The sequence below is a fragment of the Zalophus californianus genome, chromosome 11, assembly GCF_009762305.2.
Source record: "Zalophus californianus isolate mZalCal1 chromosome 11, mZalCal1.pri.v2, whole genome shotgun sequence".
Taxonomy (NCBI): domain Eukaryota; kingdom Metazoa; phylum Chordata; class Mammalia; order Carnivora; family Otariidae; genus Zalophus; species Zalophus californianus.
This window is the reverse complement of record NC_045605.1, coordinates 69,619,580-69,638,223: the sequence shown is the minus strand read 5'-3', so window position 1 is coordinate 69,638,223 and position 18,644 is coordinate 69,619,580. Positions and strand designations below refer to the sequence as shown.

The window sequence follows — 18,644 nt, the reverse complement described above, 5'->3', positions numbered from 1 at the left end:
TTTAAAGCAACCACGAAACTAGAGGGTAGCAACATTATGTCAGGAAATAAGGACAGAAAAATAGTAACATGAAAAAGTACTTGGAGGGATGAGAAATTTGGTTTCGGTCAGAGCTTCAGAGAATGAGAGGTTCAATACCGGAACCATGTTGAAAGCACAGTCAGGGTCATTTAAAATCACAGTAAGAGAAGCTACAATCAGAATCCAAGGCTGCCTTCAAATCAAGACTCAAAAATGTAGGCCATGTGATCTCAGTTTTGGGGTACTCTAACAAAGTCAAGAAGAATGGCCTCATGATTCCAGATTCACAAGTCTCTTCGGTTAAAGCTACTAAAGCCTAAAGGTTCCTGAACAAAACATTACCCCCAAACATGAAAGATCTATAGTTATGCTGTCTAATATGGTTGCCATACAGGTCTATATGACGGTCATATATGGCCCTTTGCATTTTAGTTAAATTAATTAAATCAAATTTAAAATTGGTTCCTTAAACATACCAGACACATTTCAAGTAATCAATAGCCACATGTAGCTAGGGACTACCATACTTGACAGTGCAGATATAAAATACTCCCTTCGTCACAAAAATTTCTATTGGATGGCACTGATCTAGAGACTTGAATTTCGAAAAGAATAGTGGTTGCAAATGCTTCAAACGCTATGTTCAAAGCACACTTAGAAATTTATTACTGAGAAGCTACAGGTTCTGCACACTAGAAAAGTTACTACTAGCCTGAGCTCTTTCAAGTAGATGTTGCATGATACCATAAGTTACTTTATTCTCCAAATTTCTAAATCTTTTATGAGGAATACAGCTTTGTTTTAATGAGAGCTAAGTAATTACATATTGAATCTGCAAACATTTACTTTTATATGAACATTTCTCAGAATTAATTTTCTTTGGGACCATGGTTCTATTTTAACATCAACCATCTTAAGTCAGCAGGATAAAACTGACCTTAACTCACTGTATCAAGTGTTTCTTTAATTGCAAATGTACTGCTTTTACATCAGTGTGATTTTGAAAGATTAAAAAGCAATCATTTTCATCATTCTTTTTTAAACCAAACAGTATTCTCAAGATGATGTTTCCCATGGTTAAGAAATATGTCATATTTTCAGTTCCTATCATCGCTGACTTCCCCATATCCTGCTTCCATTAAAAAACAAAAAACAAAAACAAAAAAACCCAAAAAACCAATACTGTCATGTTTAGGCCCCAGGCAAGCTTTGCATTCTCCAGGATTATACTTTTTATACATCAATCCCTTTCTGTTTTATTTATCATTTCACTCTATTTTTCTTTTATAAAAAAGGAGTTCATCTACCTGAATATATTATAAAAGATTCAAATTTAAAAATCACACAAAATCTGGAACATTATTTGATATTTCCTATATAAACGTTAATGCAACTTTTAACAGACAAATCTGTATGATCCAATCCTGCCATCTGCTGTTTCAAATGTGTAACTATACAGCTCCAGCTAAACAAAGTACAACACGTGCCCAGTAACGACAGTGGTTTAACAGAAAGATTACACTAATTCTAACTCTGTTAACATAGTCAGATGAGTGACCAAAGAGAAGTTCCTAACTCACACCAGAAATCACTCTGTTTCTGGCTATTAAAAAAAGTAGTGAATCCTTTGTTGTGAGAGTAAATGGGTATATTTACAGTCAGAAAATTTCAGCCCCTGCATTTTCCCAGCTTCATTTAGCAGGAGTTACTGATGCCTTTCATGTGTACGATTAGCACTGGTCAGTTCCAAGTCAATCCTCAACTAAGTACAGAATATATGAGTAGTCTTAGTCCTCCAGCACCAACAGGGTTTGGAAGAGTTTTGCTACCTTATATCTAATATCTGAGGTAAGCCTTGGGAATGTGCTCCTCCCCTAACAAGTCAGTCACTCTGTTGACCTGTCTTTTGACACGGTGCACTGGATGGCTGTGATTGCCCCCATAAAGGCCACTAATACTAATTTTAAAGTTTCTCACTGCCCTGTCCTAAACTGACCCCAGATTCCTTACACTGCCTTCCTGATTTCTTCTTTAGGCCTCAGCATGCTTTGTACCAAACGTACTGCACTTTTTGGAGAAGACACGTTAGCCTCCTTTTTAAGAATCAGTTTCTCTATCATGCCTTATTACTACCCATGCTGACCTATACTTAAAATACTTCAACTGTTCCTTTCTGCTTTTAGTTATTTCAAACTGCAGTCAACAGAGACAAAATGGATGCGCTGGACTCAAGTTTCTTTAAAAGACTGGGGATTTTACCTTGAAATGCCAAAGTCTTGGTGTGGCCTCTTGCCATTATTGCGTTCCCACCTTGAAGACTGTTCAACAGGAGGCAGACCTGAGGTTGCGGAACTCCTCCTCAGCTGTGGAGTTGGTAAACTATTCTTACTGTTTAGTCCCTGTTGAATAATTTAACAATGGTTAAAATTGTCACCCTTAGACACGCTGTGTATGTATTAGTAAAGATGATGTGTGAAAATATCAATACAAAGTCTATTTTTAACATGTACAGGAGAAATAGAACACTTTACTCTGAAAATACGTCAAATTTACTCCAAATTTTACATTCTATACTGTTGTTCTATTTAGTGTTCCTCCCACTAAAAAATGATTTCTGAACTCCCTACAATTTAACAAGATCTTTATTCTTTTGTACACTTCACTCCCTCACTGCATGAGAAATAAACACTTGACAATCTCAAAAGCAAATATGAAAGATTTACCCTGAAAAACAATCCAGGGGTCAAGCTTAGGATCAGGGACTATAAGCCCTATATCCTAAACCTTTTTTATTTTCAGTATAAGGCTAATGTACATAGGGTTAACCTGGAGAAACTGAAAGATTCACAGTTATCTTTTCAATTAACAATTAAACTCAGAACACAATTCGCATTAATATTTTACCTTAATTTTTGAAAACATTCTAAACTGATCCAAATAGCCAACTAACCAAAGTATTCTTTTTTTTTTAACCACTGAAAAGGTATTTTACTGAGATTTACATAAAACTGTCTTTGCTTCTTCTGAATTTCCCCCATTAGCAAATACTGAAACCATCTCAGAGATAAGTATCTCCTATGTTTAAGTTTCCCAAGCATGTCGATTTTTTTCCCAAGATTTTATTTATTTATTAGAGAGAGAGGGAGAGCACAAGCAGGGGAAGCGGCAGGCAGAGGAAGAGGGAGAAGCAGGCCCCCCAACTGAGCAGGGAGCCCGATGTGGGGCTCTATCCCAGGACCCTGGGATCATGACCTGAGCCCAAGGCAGACGCTTAACCGACTGAGCCACCCAGGCGCCCCGCTTGTCAATTTTGTAAAGGTTCATAGTTAGACTCACAGTGAAAACGTTCTTTGTGGAACATAATCCTTTCTGGCTATAATTTAGGTCCATATAGTCTCTCTTAGTTCTTAACACATAAGACATTTACATTAAATTATCTCTTACAACTCCCTCTTCCTAATTATTTTTTCATAAATGGCTATTGTTCTTTTCTGGAGTAGTATCAGGCTTTTTCTATTCTTTCCCAAAAGCAGAGACAAATTAGATGTGAAATTCAAGAAAGAAGTTTAAAGAACACAAAGAAAAGAAATAAGGGTTACTTCCTGGTTCTTATAGGACTTACTCCTATCAGTAGATTCCAGTACCAAAAATAGCCTGATTAACTAGAATGTTCAGGAAATGAGGCACTTAGGCATCCTGTTTAATTAATATTGTTTAAATTGTTTCTAAAATGTACCAGTACACTTTTTTTACACAGTAAACATAGTAACAAACATAATATTGATATCAGTAATATTTTTCTGATTAAGAATTTTAAGAATTATTATTTTTAAAAATTGCCCTTCTGTTGTGTCAAGTATACTTCAACTGAAAAAAGAAAAAAAACTACTATTCCAAACATCAAATATTAATGGAAAATACAAAAGAAGAGCAACATAGCAAGTGAAAACTTACTCAAGAATATATTATTTTATTGATGAATTTATTACTGTCACTTTTTGATGCTTGTGATTAACCTATTTCTCATAGGCAGAGTGCTAAAAAGAATGCCATATAACTAAATAACATTGTTAATTGGATTTTGACTAAGGCAAGTGCTACTGTATATAGAAGCATCACATAATCACCTATCGTCTAGATTTGTGATCAGTAATTATCAAACTTCAGCCCTAATTGGGCTTAATTTCTCAACATCTCTACATCCTAATGCTGAGAACTAACACAATGAAATTGATCAAAATCCTTTCAAAACTGTATTTAACTTTTTCTAAGCTCTATATACATTACAATTAACAAAATTAACTGATTTGAATTTTATCTTCTCTTGATTAGTTTCTTTACCTGTAGATTAATCTAGAATAATCTCTAAAATGTTTTTATTTCTAAAGTTTATGATTTTAGCTATTGATAAAGATATTGATTAGTCAAATAAAGCAATTTTAATTGCCCTCTGAACAAGCATTAAAGTAGACCTATTTAAATAGTATTCTTTTTTTTTTTAAAGATTTTATTTATTTATTTGACAGAGAGAGAGAGAGAGCACAAGTAGGCAGAGAGGCAGGCAGAGGGAGAGGGAGAAGCAGGTTCCCCGTTGAGCAGGGAGCCTGACGCAGGGCTCGATCCCAGGACCCTGGGATCATGACCTGAGCCGAAGGCAGCCGCTTAACCCACTGAGCCGCCCAGGCGCCCCAAGTATTCATTATTTCTTAAAGAAAATCCTATTTTGAAGCACTGATATTTTAAAAAAATTAATCCCATATTTAATGATGGAAAAATCAGTGTCTATTGGGCTATAGCAATCTCCAGTGAGTAAACGGGGAAAAACAGAGACCAAAAAAATGTGAAAATTAATTTAAAATAATGCTATGTAATTCATAAAATGAATACTGTAACAATCAATTCTTTGTGGTTCAATAAGAACAATTCCTGGATTCTAAATCATACAATAGATTAATGACATGATAGGACCACTGGTTTGTTACACAAGCCTGCAATTAAATTTGTGTGGTATTTTCTACTTAAAAACAGTGACAATGATGATAAATAGTTACAACCAATGAAGTTATAACGGCTGATTATAGGAAAGTTATTTAGAATAAAAGCTGAATACTCATTTAGAATTATTTGAGATTTACAACCACCTCCAAAGTCCCTAACAGCTCAATATACTGTATTAAAAAAGCTGATCCTTGGAAAAAGAAATTGTATTTTATCTAAGCTATAAAGGAGCAGTTGTAATTTGAAAATATTAAACGTGGTAAGCCCGGCTGGCTGATTACGGTATCTTGACCTTGTGAAGTTTTCGATCTCCTTTCTCAGTTGGGTCCTCTATTTCTGAGCAGGGGTAAAATCCAGGAAATGGCGTGAGAGGATTAAGCTTTGGCCTACAGGAACCTGAGAAAGCACCCATCAAGCTACTGATACTCCGCAGGGAGGAAATGACTTGTGGGGGAAGGGTTGGATCGATCAGCAGATCTGACACCATATTGCGAGCCTCATTTAGCACTGAAAGATCCACTCCACTTCCACCTCCAGAATTCTAGAAAAGAAAAGAAAAAATAATATTACAGATTTGTTACGAAAACACTAACATTTCAGAAACACTCTATTAAATCGATATACATATATAATGTACATCCACAGTGGTCCTTTCAGTTAACCTTACGCACTTAATAGGAAGTCGAGTGTAGTGACGAGGCTCTGTTGCAAAGACATCAGAATTTGAAATCTACACTTTAATCCTAATTGTATGATTTTTTTATTTAACATCTGAACCTTTTTGTTTCTTTACCATAAAATGGAGATTATAACAACTCCCTCACATTAAGGGCTGACATGACACTTTAGTCTGAGAATACATGCAAAACACATAAGGGAATATATTTAAAGTGCAATAAATCACAGTATAACCATCAATACTATGGAAAATAAGAAGATAAAAATACAGAAAAAAAGGTATCAGAGTTTGAAGGAGATAGTGATTAACTATGAACTGAATGGTCACCAACAACTTCATGGATGGGTAACATCACACTTGGCCTTAAAGAGTGGATAAGAAAGATATTTTTTAAATTTAGAATAAATATTTCATTGATGTCTACATTAGGTATGATTTTTACTTCTTGAAAATACATATATATGATGTTCAACTCAATTACCCATAGAAATGAGTGCACGGATAATCAACAGTGAATTAAATGTCCTTTTTGTTGCTTTTATTTTACCTTAAACTTTCATTTGAGTGTATCTAAAATTCATAATTATCAAATGTATTTAATGAGTTCACCATAAAATTGTTTATTAAGTATCCTCAACACATTTCAGAACTAAGAAATGTTATGAACAGTAAGAACTTACTGTTAGAACAATAATTAGCTAAATAATGTCTTTGCTCTTTGGGGAATTTTTTTTTTTCTTGTGAAGTATTATTTTGTCTTAGCTTTTATTTGAAAACATTCCCTATTACTAGGGGATAACCCAGCTATTTCTAATCTTTATATATGTCACTTCCTTATATATGTCACTATAGATAATTAAGCATACTTCTGACAAATAGCTTCCCATAAAATTGAATTGCTGAACCACAGTAAATGAACATGTTACAATTTGATCATTACTATAAAACTGCCCACCTATATGTTGGTTAAATCTATACTTCCACAAACTGTATTATAATAGCATCTGTTTCCCCACATCCAAATGAGAAATCTGTTGATATTTGAGTTGGTGTTCCCATACAGATCATGTGTCATTTCTCTCTAGTTGCTTCCAAGTTATTTTCTTTGGTCTTTAGTTTTCAAATGTTTATGACATGGCTTGCAGATTTGTTGGGGGCTTTTCATATTTGGGATTCACTATCTTCTCGAATTTGTAGGATTACTTCTTTTGCAAAATTTGGGGCAGTTTTCAGCCATTATTTTTTTCACATACTCTTTTAAACTCACTCTCTCTCCTTCTCAGACACGGATATGAATTTTGGATCTTTTGTTATTGTCCCACACATCCCTAAAGCTCTTCATCTTGTTTCCATCTATTTCCTCTCTGTTGTTCAAATCAGGTAAATTCTGTTGCTCTATCCTCAAACTCATAAATTCTATCCTCTGTCATCTCCACTCTCCTAAGCCCATTCAGCAAATTTTTTATTTCCATTATTGCATTTTTCAGTTCCATAGTTTTCATTTCTTTCTTTTTTATAACTTCTACAGATCTACCTCAGAGACGTTGCAGGTTTGGTTCCAGACCACTGCAATAGAGCAAATAGCGCAATAAAGTGAGTCAAATAAATTTTCTGGTTTCCTAGTGCATATAAAAGTTATGTTTACATACTGTAGTCTACTACGTGTGCAATGACATTATGTCTAAAAAAAACAATGTACATACCTTAATTTAAAAATACCTTATTTAGCCAGCTGGGTGGCTCAGTTGGTTAAGCATCTGACTCTTGATTTCGGCTCAGGTCACGATCTCAGGGTTGGTGAGATCAAGCCCTTTGTCAAGCTCCACACTGTGTGTGGAGCCTACTTAGGATTCTCTCTCTCTCCCTCTGCCCCTCTCCCCACCTCTAAAAAAAAAAAAAAATACTTTATTGCTAAAAAATGCTAACCATCATCTGAGTTTTCAGCAAGTTGTCATCTTTTTGCTAGCGGAGGGTCTTGAATTTGATATTGGTGGCTGCAGACTGATCAAATCAAGGTGGTGGTTACTAAAGGCTGGGTGGCTGTGGCAAGTTCTTAAATAAATGAAGTTAGCTGCATTCAGTTGTCTCTTCCTTTCACAAAGTTTCTTTGTTCCACGTGATGCTGTTTGATAGCATTTTACCCACAGTAGAACTTCTTTCAAACTTGGGAATCAATCCTCTCAAAACCTCCTGTTGCTTTTTCAAGTTTATGTCATACTCTAAATCCTTTGTTGTCATTTCAAAATCTTCACAGCATCTTCACTAGGAGTAGATTCTATCTCATAAAACCACTTTTCTTTGCCCGTTCATAAGAAGCAACTCCTCATATGTTCAAGTTTTATCATACGACTGCAACAATTCAGTCATCATCAGGCTCCACTTCTAATTGTATTTCTCTTGCTATTTCTACCACACGTGTAGTTACTTTCTTCACTTAAGTCTTGAACGCCTCAAAGTCATCCATGAAGGTTGGAATCAACTTCTTCCAAATTCCTATTAATGCTGGTATTTTGACCTCTTCAATTGTGAATCCTTTTCAGAAGGTTTTCCATTTTCTTTGCCCAGATCCGACAGAGGAATCACTATCTAAACCAGGTATAGCCTTACAAAATGTACTTATTAAATAATGAGACTTAAAAGTCAAAATTACTCCTTGCTCCATGGGCTACAGAATGGACGTTGTGTTAACAGGCATGAAAATATTAATCTTGTCGTACATCTCCATCAGAGCTCTTGGGTGATCAGGTGCACTGTCAATAAGCATATTTGATTCTTTTTTCCCTGAGGTGGTCTCGAAAGTGGGCTTAAAATGTTCAGTAAACCGTTGCAAACAGATGTGCTTTGTTGTTCCATCTACAGAGCACAGAGTATGTTTAACATAATTCTTAAGGACCCTAGGATTTTCAGAACAGTAAATGAGCACTGGTTTCAATGTCAAGTCACCAGCTGCAGTGAGAAAATCAGTCTATCCTTTGAAGCTTTGAAGCCAGGCACTGAATTCTCTCTGGCCGTGGAAGTCCTGGGTGCCATCTTCTTCCAGTAGAAGGCTGTTTCACCTACACTGAAAATCTGTGGTTTAGTGTAACCATCTTCATTAATTATCTTAGCTTAGATCTTCTGGATAACTTGCTGCAGCTTCTACATCAGCACTCACTTGCACTTTGATGTTATGGGGATGGCTTCCTTCCTTAAACCTCACAAACCAACCTCTGCTACTTTCAGACTTTTCTTCTGCAGCTTCTTCACCTCTCTCAGCCTTCACAGAATTGAAGAGAGCAGGACCGTGTTCTGGATTAGGCTTTGGCTGAAGGGAATGTTGTGGCTGGTTTGAGCGTCTATCCAGACCACTAAAACTTTCTCCCTAACAGCAATAAAGCTGTCTCACTCTCTTATCATTCATGTTTTCCCTGGAGTAGCACTTTTACATTTCCTTCAAGAACTTTTCCTTTGCATTCACAACTTGGATGTCTGATGCAAGAGGCCTAGCTTTTGACCTATCTCAGCTTTCGACAGGCCTTCCTCTGGAAGCTTACTCATTTCTAGCTTTTCATTTAAAGTGAGAGACATGTGACTATCTCCTAAACACTAAGAGGGCCTTGTAGGGTTGTTAACTGACTGAAGTTCAATACTGGTGCATCTTGGGAAATAAGGAGGCCAAGGAGAAGGGCGAGAGATGGGGGAACTGCCGGTCAGTGGAGCAGTCAGAACACACACGATATTTATTAAGTTCACCATCTTATATGAGCATGATTCATGGTACCCCAGAACAATTACAATAGTAACATCAAAGATCACTGACCACAGATCACCATAACAAGTATAATAATGAAAAAGTTTGAAATATTTTAACAATTACCAAAACATGTTAGAGAAACATGAAGTGAGCAAATGCTGTTGCTAAAACAGTAAAAATAGACTTGCTTGATGCAGGATTGCTACAAACCTTCAGTTTGTAAAACAAAAAACAACAACAAAAAAACAAAACCTACCACAGTATCTGTGAGGTGCAATAAAAGGGGTATGCATTTTTGTTATTGTTGAGATTTTCTATTTTATTTGTAATTGCTTGTTAGAATACTGCTTTAAAATTTCTTGTTGGGGGCACTTGGATGGCTCAGTTGGTTAAGCACCCCGACTCTTGATTTCAGCTCAGGTCATGATCTCAGAGCCCCACAACAGGCTCCCTGCTCAGTGGGATACTTGCTTCTCCCTTTCCCTTCTGCTCCTCCCCCATTCCTGCTCTCTCTCTCTCGCGCGCGCGCGCTCTCTAAAAAAAAAGAAATAAAATCTTAAGAAAAAATTTCTTGTCAGGTAATTCCAAATTTGATTCATCTTGGTGTTAAGCATTGATTGTTTTTTCTCATTCAAGTTGTGATTTTCCTGGTTCTTGGTATGAAAAGTGATTTTTTATTTTATCATCAACATTTTGGTTATTATCCTAGAAGACGCTGGGTCCTATTTAAATCTTTTGTATTAGGAGGTGGTCTCTTTGTTTAGATTTAGCAACAAGTCCTGGTCTACTTTTTCAGGCCGTGGTTCTAATGCCAATTTAGTCTTCAGGGCATTCACGTGGTATTTTAGTCTGCTTGATGGTTTTCTGGTGCCACTAGGGTTCCCACCGGTCCTTGCCGGTACCTCTGTGGTGAGGAGATGGGAGGAAGAGGGAGGAATTTCAACACATTGAGCCACCTGGTACCTCTCGGTGGGGCAAGAGAGTCTCCAGACCACAGGGACAAAGAGCACCTTCTGGACTAGACACATGTGGCCATATCCCCTCTGCCAGGCCCCCTGGCCACCCAGTCTCTCACTGGGTAAGGGGAGTCTCCTGCTCAGTAGGGAATGAGAATCCCTCCCTTGACCTCTTGTCAGTGGAGTTCCTGATCAGTTTTCCCTTGCTAGAGCAACTAGACTCACTTGGTGTTATCGGCAGGACTCTCATTTAATCTTGGGGAAGGAATGAGCCCACCTGAATCACCTTTTGCTGTTAGGCAGGAGTTATAAGAAACCTCATCACTATAGTTTTTCTCCATTACTGGGGTCCCTAACCAGTCCACCCTCCTCTTTCCATTTTTCAGAATTCTCCTTTGGTTGCCTCTTGTTACTTCCAGAGTTAATAGTTATACTTAGTGGAGAGGAGCAGGGAGAATTAAAGCTGATGATACATGCAGAGCACATAGTGCAATGTATAGTACATAGAGGTAAAGTACAATAAGTAGTACAATTATTAATATTATGGAAAGTGATGAAATAAAAATACAGATAAAGTGGCATCAGAGTTCAAAGAAGATACATAAACTTTAATCCGAATGGTTAACAGAAATTTTATGGAAGGGATAGCATTTGAGCTGAGATATTAATTTGGTAGGATTTTATTTATAAAGATTAGGGAGAAATAATTCTTTTACAATAAAACTAAAAATGTATTTGGGGAAGCTCATCAAGAAAGAATGCACATAAAGGTACAAAAGCAGTAAAATAGCAAAGTTACAGGGAACATAAAATTACTGAAGTACAGGCTTCATTTTTTTTTTTTTTTTTTAAAGCACACTGGAAAATAAGGTTGGAGAGGCATGTTGGGACCAAATTTTTGAGAACATAAGATTCCAGGCTAACGGATATGAGCAAGGGAGAATCACAGATTTTGAGCAGGTTAAAGAGGAAGAGTAAAGGGAGGAAAGAGGGAAGTAACGGAGGGCCCTGAAATGTTAGAGAAGGTGAAAAAACAATTTTTATGTTAAGAACTGACAGAGATATGGGAAAAGAGCATTCCAGCAGGGAGACCAGCAAATGTGAAGACCCAGAGGCCCAGTCTGCCCAGCTTGTTTGAGGAATAACAAGGAGGCCCAAGTACCTGGAGCAGAGTAAATGAAGGAGAAATTAGTACAACACAGGTCAGAGAAGTAAATGGGAATAAAGTGAGGGACCATATTGTGTAAGGTCACTTAGGTCCATGATAAGGACTTCAACTTTTATTCTGGGTGAGGGGAGTGTAGTAAGCAAGAGTGACAAATTTTTAAATCTGAACTTAAATTCCTATTTCCCATTGGCTCATATGTGGCAAACCCTGTTTTTGTCCAGAGAGCTAAGAATAGATTCCGCATTTTAAAGGATGACTGAAGAGGAGGCGGAGGGAGGTGGCTGTGTATCACCTGCAAATGCTAAAATATTTATCATCTGGCCCTTTATAGAAAAAACTGTGCTAAATCCTGTCTTACACTATAATTTCAGAGATAGTTAGAATTCATTATTATATATTAATATAATATTAGCTCACATTTTTATTGAGTGCTACTATCCCACCAGGCACTTGTTGTTGTTGCTGTTATCGTAATTAGCCCTCTGAGGAAAGTGGTATTATTCTCAACGTATAGATGACGAAATAGGTTCAGAGTGACTTAAGAGGCTTGCCTTAGTTTTCAACAAGGAGGTTGTTATCAAACCAACTCTTCTGCCTAGAATAACTAGTCTAGAAAAGCTGAAATAAAATAAAAATAGCACCCATTTCAAGGCATCAGAGAACAGTCAAGCAGCCGGGCCTTGAAAGAACAAGAACTCAGAGTTAATAAATTAAAAGGAATCCACCATACTGTGCTACTTTTCCCCTCAAGTACTCTGCTGTGGACTCATAACTGGCCGGGGCAGAGAGGGTATGACACAGAGCAGTTAAGAGCCTAGGAAACAGCGGAGCTTTCTGTAGTTACAGGAGGCTGGAAGACCAAAACGTCAGGGTTATCAAGACAGGCAGGGCTTTAAAGGCTAAGCAAGATCTCAGAGAAAAGAAAACCCAGCAAGCTTGACTTCAGAGCTGCTTGCCCCTAAAGGCATTTGCCAATCTGCAAACAGTGGCTGAGATGGAGAAAGCTAGCAAAAATTGTCAAACAGATTTCTATTTTGAAAGTAAAATAGAGCTTCAGCAGTCTCAGCTGGAGAGAACAACAAAAAAAGGAGTTCCTAGAAAGCACTACTAACCAAACTGTTATAAGAAGAGAGAGAAAACCGGAACAAGCCTAAAACTATTGAAGAAACTGAATCCATAATTTAACATTTGCTCATAAAAAAAGCTCCAAACTGGGGCGCCTGGGTGGCTCAGTCCTTAAGCATTTGCCGTCAGCTCAGGTCATGATCCCGGGGTCCTGGGATGGAGCCCCGCATCGGGCTCCCTGTTCAGCAGGAAGCCTGTTTCTCCCTCTCTCACTCCCCCTGCTTGTGTTCCCTCTCTCGCTGTGTCTCTGTCAAATAAATAAATAAAATCTTTAAATTAAAAAAAAAAAGCTCCAAACTGAGATGGCTTCACCACAGCATTCTTTCAAACATTAAAGAAAGAATACCAATCTTACCAAATGTTTCTAGATAGTAGAAAGAGAGTGAATATCCCACTTTATTTTATGAGGCCACTATAAGCTTTATACCAAAAACATGCCAAGAACATTATGAAAAACAAGAATTATAGGCCAATTTTCTCATAAACATGGATTCAAAATTCCAAAACAAAAAATAAAATCCAGTGGTACATATATGTATTATATATATACATATTTTTTAAATATCGAGCCCCGTGGCAGGCTCTATGCTCAGTGATGAGTCTGCTTGAGTTTCTCTCTCCATCTCCCTCTGTACCCCCAGCCCCCGCCCCTGTGCCCACGTGCATGCACCTTCTCACTGTCTCTCGCTCAAATAAATAAATCTTTAAAAAAAAAAAAGAAAGAAAGAAAGAAAAAGAGGTGAATGAAAAGAGGGAGGTTAGGTGAGCTAAAAAGGGAGGTAGGTGCCTGATATCACAGATCAGTCTGACTACCAGTCTGTGCTCTTAACCATTACTGCTTATTTATCTTTAGATTTTACTAATAATTTAAATACTCTTTTAATTGGAAACTGAGGATCTTGGTGAGTATGACTGATGAGAAAGTCCTTGTGCAGGTCAAAGAACCAGCCTTTTTTGGGTCAGAAGTGGGCTTCTTGATTTTATCTGCCTGCAATGGTTATGTTTTTTATTCACCAAAACCCAGAGAATATTTTGTTCTTATGGGCTGTTGTGGCTCTTCCATTCACACCTTAAAAACAAAACTCACTGAAAGGAATATTCATTTTTCAAAAATTGGGATAGAGACAACTAACTACATAAATCTAATAAACAGGTGTAATGTTTCTGTACATATAAAGGACAGAGATTTGATATTTATTAATGTTTATCTATTAGTGAAAACCATCAGGTTTCAAACCAGCATATTGTAACCTAATTATAATAAATATATTTTATATTACAAATAATTATATTTATATATTTTATCTCTTTTGTTAATATTTATGTTATATACCTATATATAACTTATAATTATTATAATATATATTTTTTAGACTAGAATACACAAACACACATTTCAATACAATGGGAAAATGGGAAAAGATCTGCAAAGATATACATCAAAAGTTAACATAATTAACATAGTTATTGCTTAATATTTAGGAGTGATTTTTCTTTTTTCTCTTATACTTCTATTTTCAATTCTTCTGACATAAATATATATTACTTAAGTGATCAAAAAAGCTTAAAAGTATATATTACTTAATTCCATTTATATATATAAAGTTCATAAATAAGCCAAATTAATTGCTGGAAGTCAGTGATGTGGAAAACAAAGGCAGAGGAAAAAATATTAAATTTCCTTACTACCTACAGCCTGCTGACAAGTCCTTGAAACAGGCCAAGTGACATTCCTCCAGAGACTCAACTGACTAATACTTTACTAAGGGCAAAAGGCAATCCTAGCTGACCCCCTTCCCCCGCCCCCACCAGGATCCTATAAGTCTACTTTAACATATAAAAATTCCTTTTGAGGGGGGCGCCTGGGTGGCTCAGTTGTTAAGCGTCTGCCTTCAGCTCAGCTCGTGACCCCAGGGTCCTGGGAAGGAGCCCTGCATCAGCTCCCTGCTCAGCGGGGAGGCTGCTTCTCCCTCTCCCTCTGCCCTCCCCCCCCATCATGTTCTCTTTCTCTCAAATAAATATCCTTAAAAAAAATAAAAAATATATAAAGAAATAAGTAAAAATAAAAAATAACAAAATGTCAAAAGTTTTATTACAGTATACCTGAGACTAACATTACGTGTCAACTATACTTCAATTTTAAAAAGTTTCATTACCGACATTATTAGTGATATTCACTATATTTACCTGATAATGAGGTTTATACCATTGCTTTAAGTCCCAATCCCAAAGAATCATCTGGGAAAGAAAAAAAAAATACATTTAGTTATAAACCAGAAATAAACAGATATATGTGAAGACAAAATGGAACATCTTCAATTACAGATACCTAAGACAGCTTACAGTTGGGGAGAACAATTGGGGATGTGAGAATAAAATTATCTATAGAGAGAATATTCCATAAATTATACACTCTGTGACTGGGAAATCAAGAAAACTGTCAAATTTAAAGTTTTCCATAAATAATAAAGTCACCATAATAAGATATATTAACCTTCAAAATACCCATTACCACAAAAAGGAAAACACAAATCAAAGTAACACCCAGTTACTAAGAATCCAAGAACAATCACAGATCATCAGACACCCCCGCCCCCATGAGGAGGGTCATCACTCATCATTCTACACCAATGGGTGGTGCTATTTCCTTCCTAATAAGGCAGCTCTCTCAAAGTGGTAAAAAGCTCGTCCTCGGGGTTCGATGAAGTCGAACTCAGAAGCAACACCCCACCCTTCCGATGTGCGGATAATCAGTGACTGCCTCCCTGCTTGCTCCCTTGTGGGCTATACCCGTGACAACTGCTCAGCCCCAGACCGGGGTTTTCCTGTCCGTTTTTCTCCCCAGCAAGCTTTCTGGCCACTTTTTCCAATAGTCATTACGCTCAAGAAGAAAACATTAGCTTTAATTCTAGCAATCCGTAACTGCTATCCATAATTAATCCTAAATTTCTCTTAAGTTTACATAACAAATAGGTCTCCTTTTGCCAAATAAAACTGATTACAACGGCAATTTTCTACATAGCTTTGAACCCTAGTCTCTAATTTAAATCTAGTTAATTTGTAAAATAATCACCTGATTTCTATATACTGAACAATTCTTTTTTTTTTTTTTCAAGTAAATTCTACCCCCCACGGGGGGGCTCAACTCACAACCCCAAGATCAGTAGTCTCTGGACTGAACTACCCAGCCTCACCCGAATAGCGACCTATTTGTGTTGCTTTTTATTCTTGGTTTTCTGTCTTCTGTCTGCAAAAGATCTTAGTGTTATCCACTCTATCATTGGTCCAATATTTTACCAGGAGTTGGCATATCTTTTCTGTAGAGGGACAGATAGTAAATATTTTAGGCTTTACAAGCCATCTAAGGTCACTGCGACATAATCTTTTTGTTTGTTTTACAACGCTTTAAAATGCAAAAACATTCTTAGCTGGAGAGCCTTAAAAAACAGGCTTGCAGGCTGGATTTGGTCAGTGGGCTATATAGTTTGCTGACCCCTCTTTTAGATGATATACCCACTCTGAATCACTCAAAAAGTTGTCAGTTGTCATTATCACTATCTCCTTGTCAACATCCTTGCAGAAAGTCATCTCTTGCCAGTGAAAAGAAACCTATTTCTTCCCAAAAAATATCCAGACATACTATAACTAAGTCTAAAACTCATGGACCAGTACCCACAGAATGGCTATGGTATAACTAACTACATGCAAAGTACTTCATGAATATTAGCAGACTCATTAAATATATGCAGTATTTTATATGGCCCTAAGTGTAATCCTGACATAATTATTTAAGGTTGCAATTTGACCAGCATACATCTAGATTCTAGAGACATTAATTAATGCAGATTAAGATGTTAATTACTTTTTCAGAACACTCATATTAAGAGTAACATAACTTGGGGCACCTGGGTGGCTCAGTTGGTTAAACAGCCGAGTCTTGATTTCAGCTCAGGTCATGATCTCAGGATTCTGGGATTGAGCCCTGCGTGGGGCTCTGAACTCAACTGGGAGTCTGCTTGTCCCTCTCCCTCTACCACTGTCCACCCCATTCTCTCTCTCTCTCCCTCTCTAAAATAAATAAATCTTTTTTTTTTTTAAAGAGTAACATGACTTAAATCCCTAAGTTTCTTTTATATTTGGTATTGCTATGCTCCACTGACTGAGCCACCCAGGTGCCCCTACAATTGGTATTTTAGACCCAACTGCAATACTTTACTTCCGTCCTTAACTTAGCCTGCCCAAGTTTTCTTTTGAGATTGAGGATGTCCACTAGCCTATTCACCATTCCTCTCATCATTTGTAAATCTGAGGTTTTCTTAAGTGACCAATAAAAGCAGAGAATAGATAGGCGTGAAGTCAGAGCCACATGATGGGTCACCAAAAATTACTTAGGAGATAGGCATCAATTCACTAATTTGCATTCTAAATCTACAAACTTGCCTAACTGTACTGTCCTCCAATCCATACTTCCACATTTCTTCTACAAAGTATGCCATCAAACACTGACAAATGCCTATTCCTCACTTTCCCAATTCATGAGTCTAAGTAGAAGCTGATCTTTTCCTAACTCAAGCACATTTTCAGCAGGACAGTTTCTTAGCACTGAGTCTTCCTTGCTCCCCACTTCATCATCCATCTGACAATTAAATACTATCGTTTTAAATGCTCGTACTCTAATGCCAGAACCATATCTGTGTTCATATCATGCATTCTGAAGGTAGTCCTACCACTCCCAAGCAGGTGAAATTGGTTCTTAGGAGACAAAAAAAAAAAATATTAAAAACAGTAAAATGGTTGTAGCCCTCCAAATGCCACAGTACATAAACAGAGAGACTGTTGATCTACAGTAGTAAATTTCATAGAAGGGGAGGAATGATTAGAGGGAAAAAAAATGTCTAAAACAGCTCCTTAAGGGAATGATAATGAAAATAAGTTTGAGAAATACTGATATAAAGTAGTCTGGCTTCTTGCTCGCATCTGAGAGAGACAGTGCTGTGGGGGCCACTCAGAAGCTGCGGCCTTGACACGGGTAACGTTCATCCTATTCTAACTGCTCTTGGGGGTCTTTGTCTGAAACCCCCTGCATTTTAGGGACTGAGAAAAGATACAGCGAAAGTCACAAACTGCTAGTAGATCGTCTTCTGTTTAATCTGAACAACTAGCGATTAGTGATTCTGAGAGAACAAAATTTTTGCCTAAGTGGCAGAAGATGTATGATCCAGGAATTCTGCAGCTAGGTATATATTAAAGCATTGTTATTCCAAGTGTGCTCTACCGTAAGATAAAGAAAGAAATTAAGGGTACATGTTTAGAAATTTTTATAGCAATTGAACATTGCTGAAACATTTTTAGTGTATTTTATAAAATCATTAATCCACAACAGATTAGGAGAAATATCTTTCCAAAACTTGGACTCTGCTATACAATTTAACCTAACTGCACATAGCTGCACTGTTTGGGGTAGCAAGCAAACTAGATATAACCCAAATGTCTATCCATAACAAAATGCAGAAATTTGGGTATACTCATACCATGGAATACAAAGGTGAAAATAAATGAAGTGCAGTTACACACTATATAAATAAATTCCAGGAACATAAGATTGAATAAGAAAAGTCACAGAAGAATACATACAGTACAATTTCATACATGTGAAATATACTGAAATATACATTTTAGGAATATAAACATATGGGAAACTATAAGAAATTCAGGACAGTAATTGTTTCTAAGGGAGAGGAGCAGGAAACTGGATCTGGGAGTGGCATATAGGGAACTTCAAAGTTAGGGTATGTTCAAAATTAATGGTAATGGAGAGTAGCTGGTGTTTGTTATCTTTCATTTAAACTTTATGCATATTTTACAAGTATTTATGAAGCTTTACTTAAAAATTAAGAATTTAGGAAGGGAAAGAAATGAAGACAGTGACTAGTGAAAACTCTTGAGAAATTGTGCTGTAAATGG

At 36.8% G+C, this 18,644-nt stretch overlaps 1 protein-coding gene across 1 annotated transcript in view; it reads right to left on the bottom strand.

Moving 5' to 3' along the window:
- PDE3B (phosphodiesterase 3B) overlaps positions 1-18,644 on the bottom strand; it is a 164,429-nt gene that overhangs the window by 49,953 nt on the left and 95,832 nt on the right. Inside the window, exons 3-5 of the mRNA XM_027577888.2 lie at positions 14,868-14,918; positions 5,312-5,560; positions 2,281-2,420 (exon numbers count right to left, since the gene is read on the bottom strand). Coding sequence (XP_027433689.2) covers positions 2,281-2,420; positions 5,312-5,560; positions 14,868-14,918 — 440 coding nt within the window. The remainder of the gene's footprint in view (positions 1-2,280; positions 2,421-5,311; positions 5,561-14,867; positions 14,919-18,644) is intronic.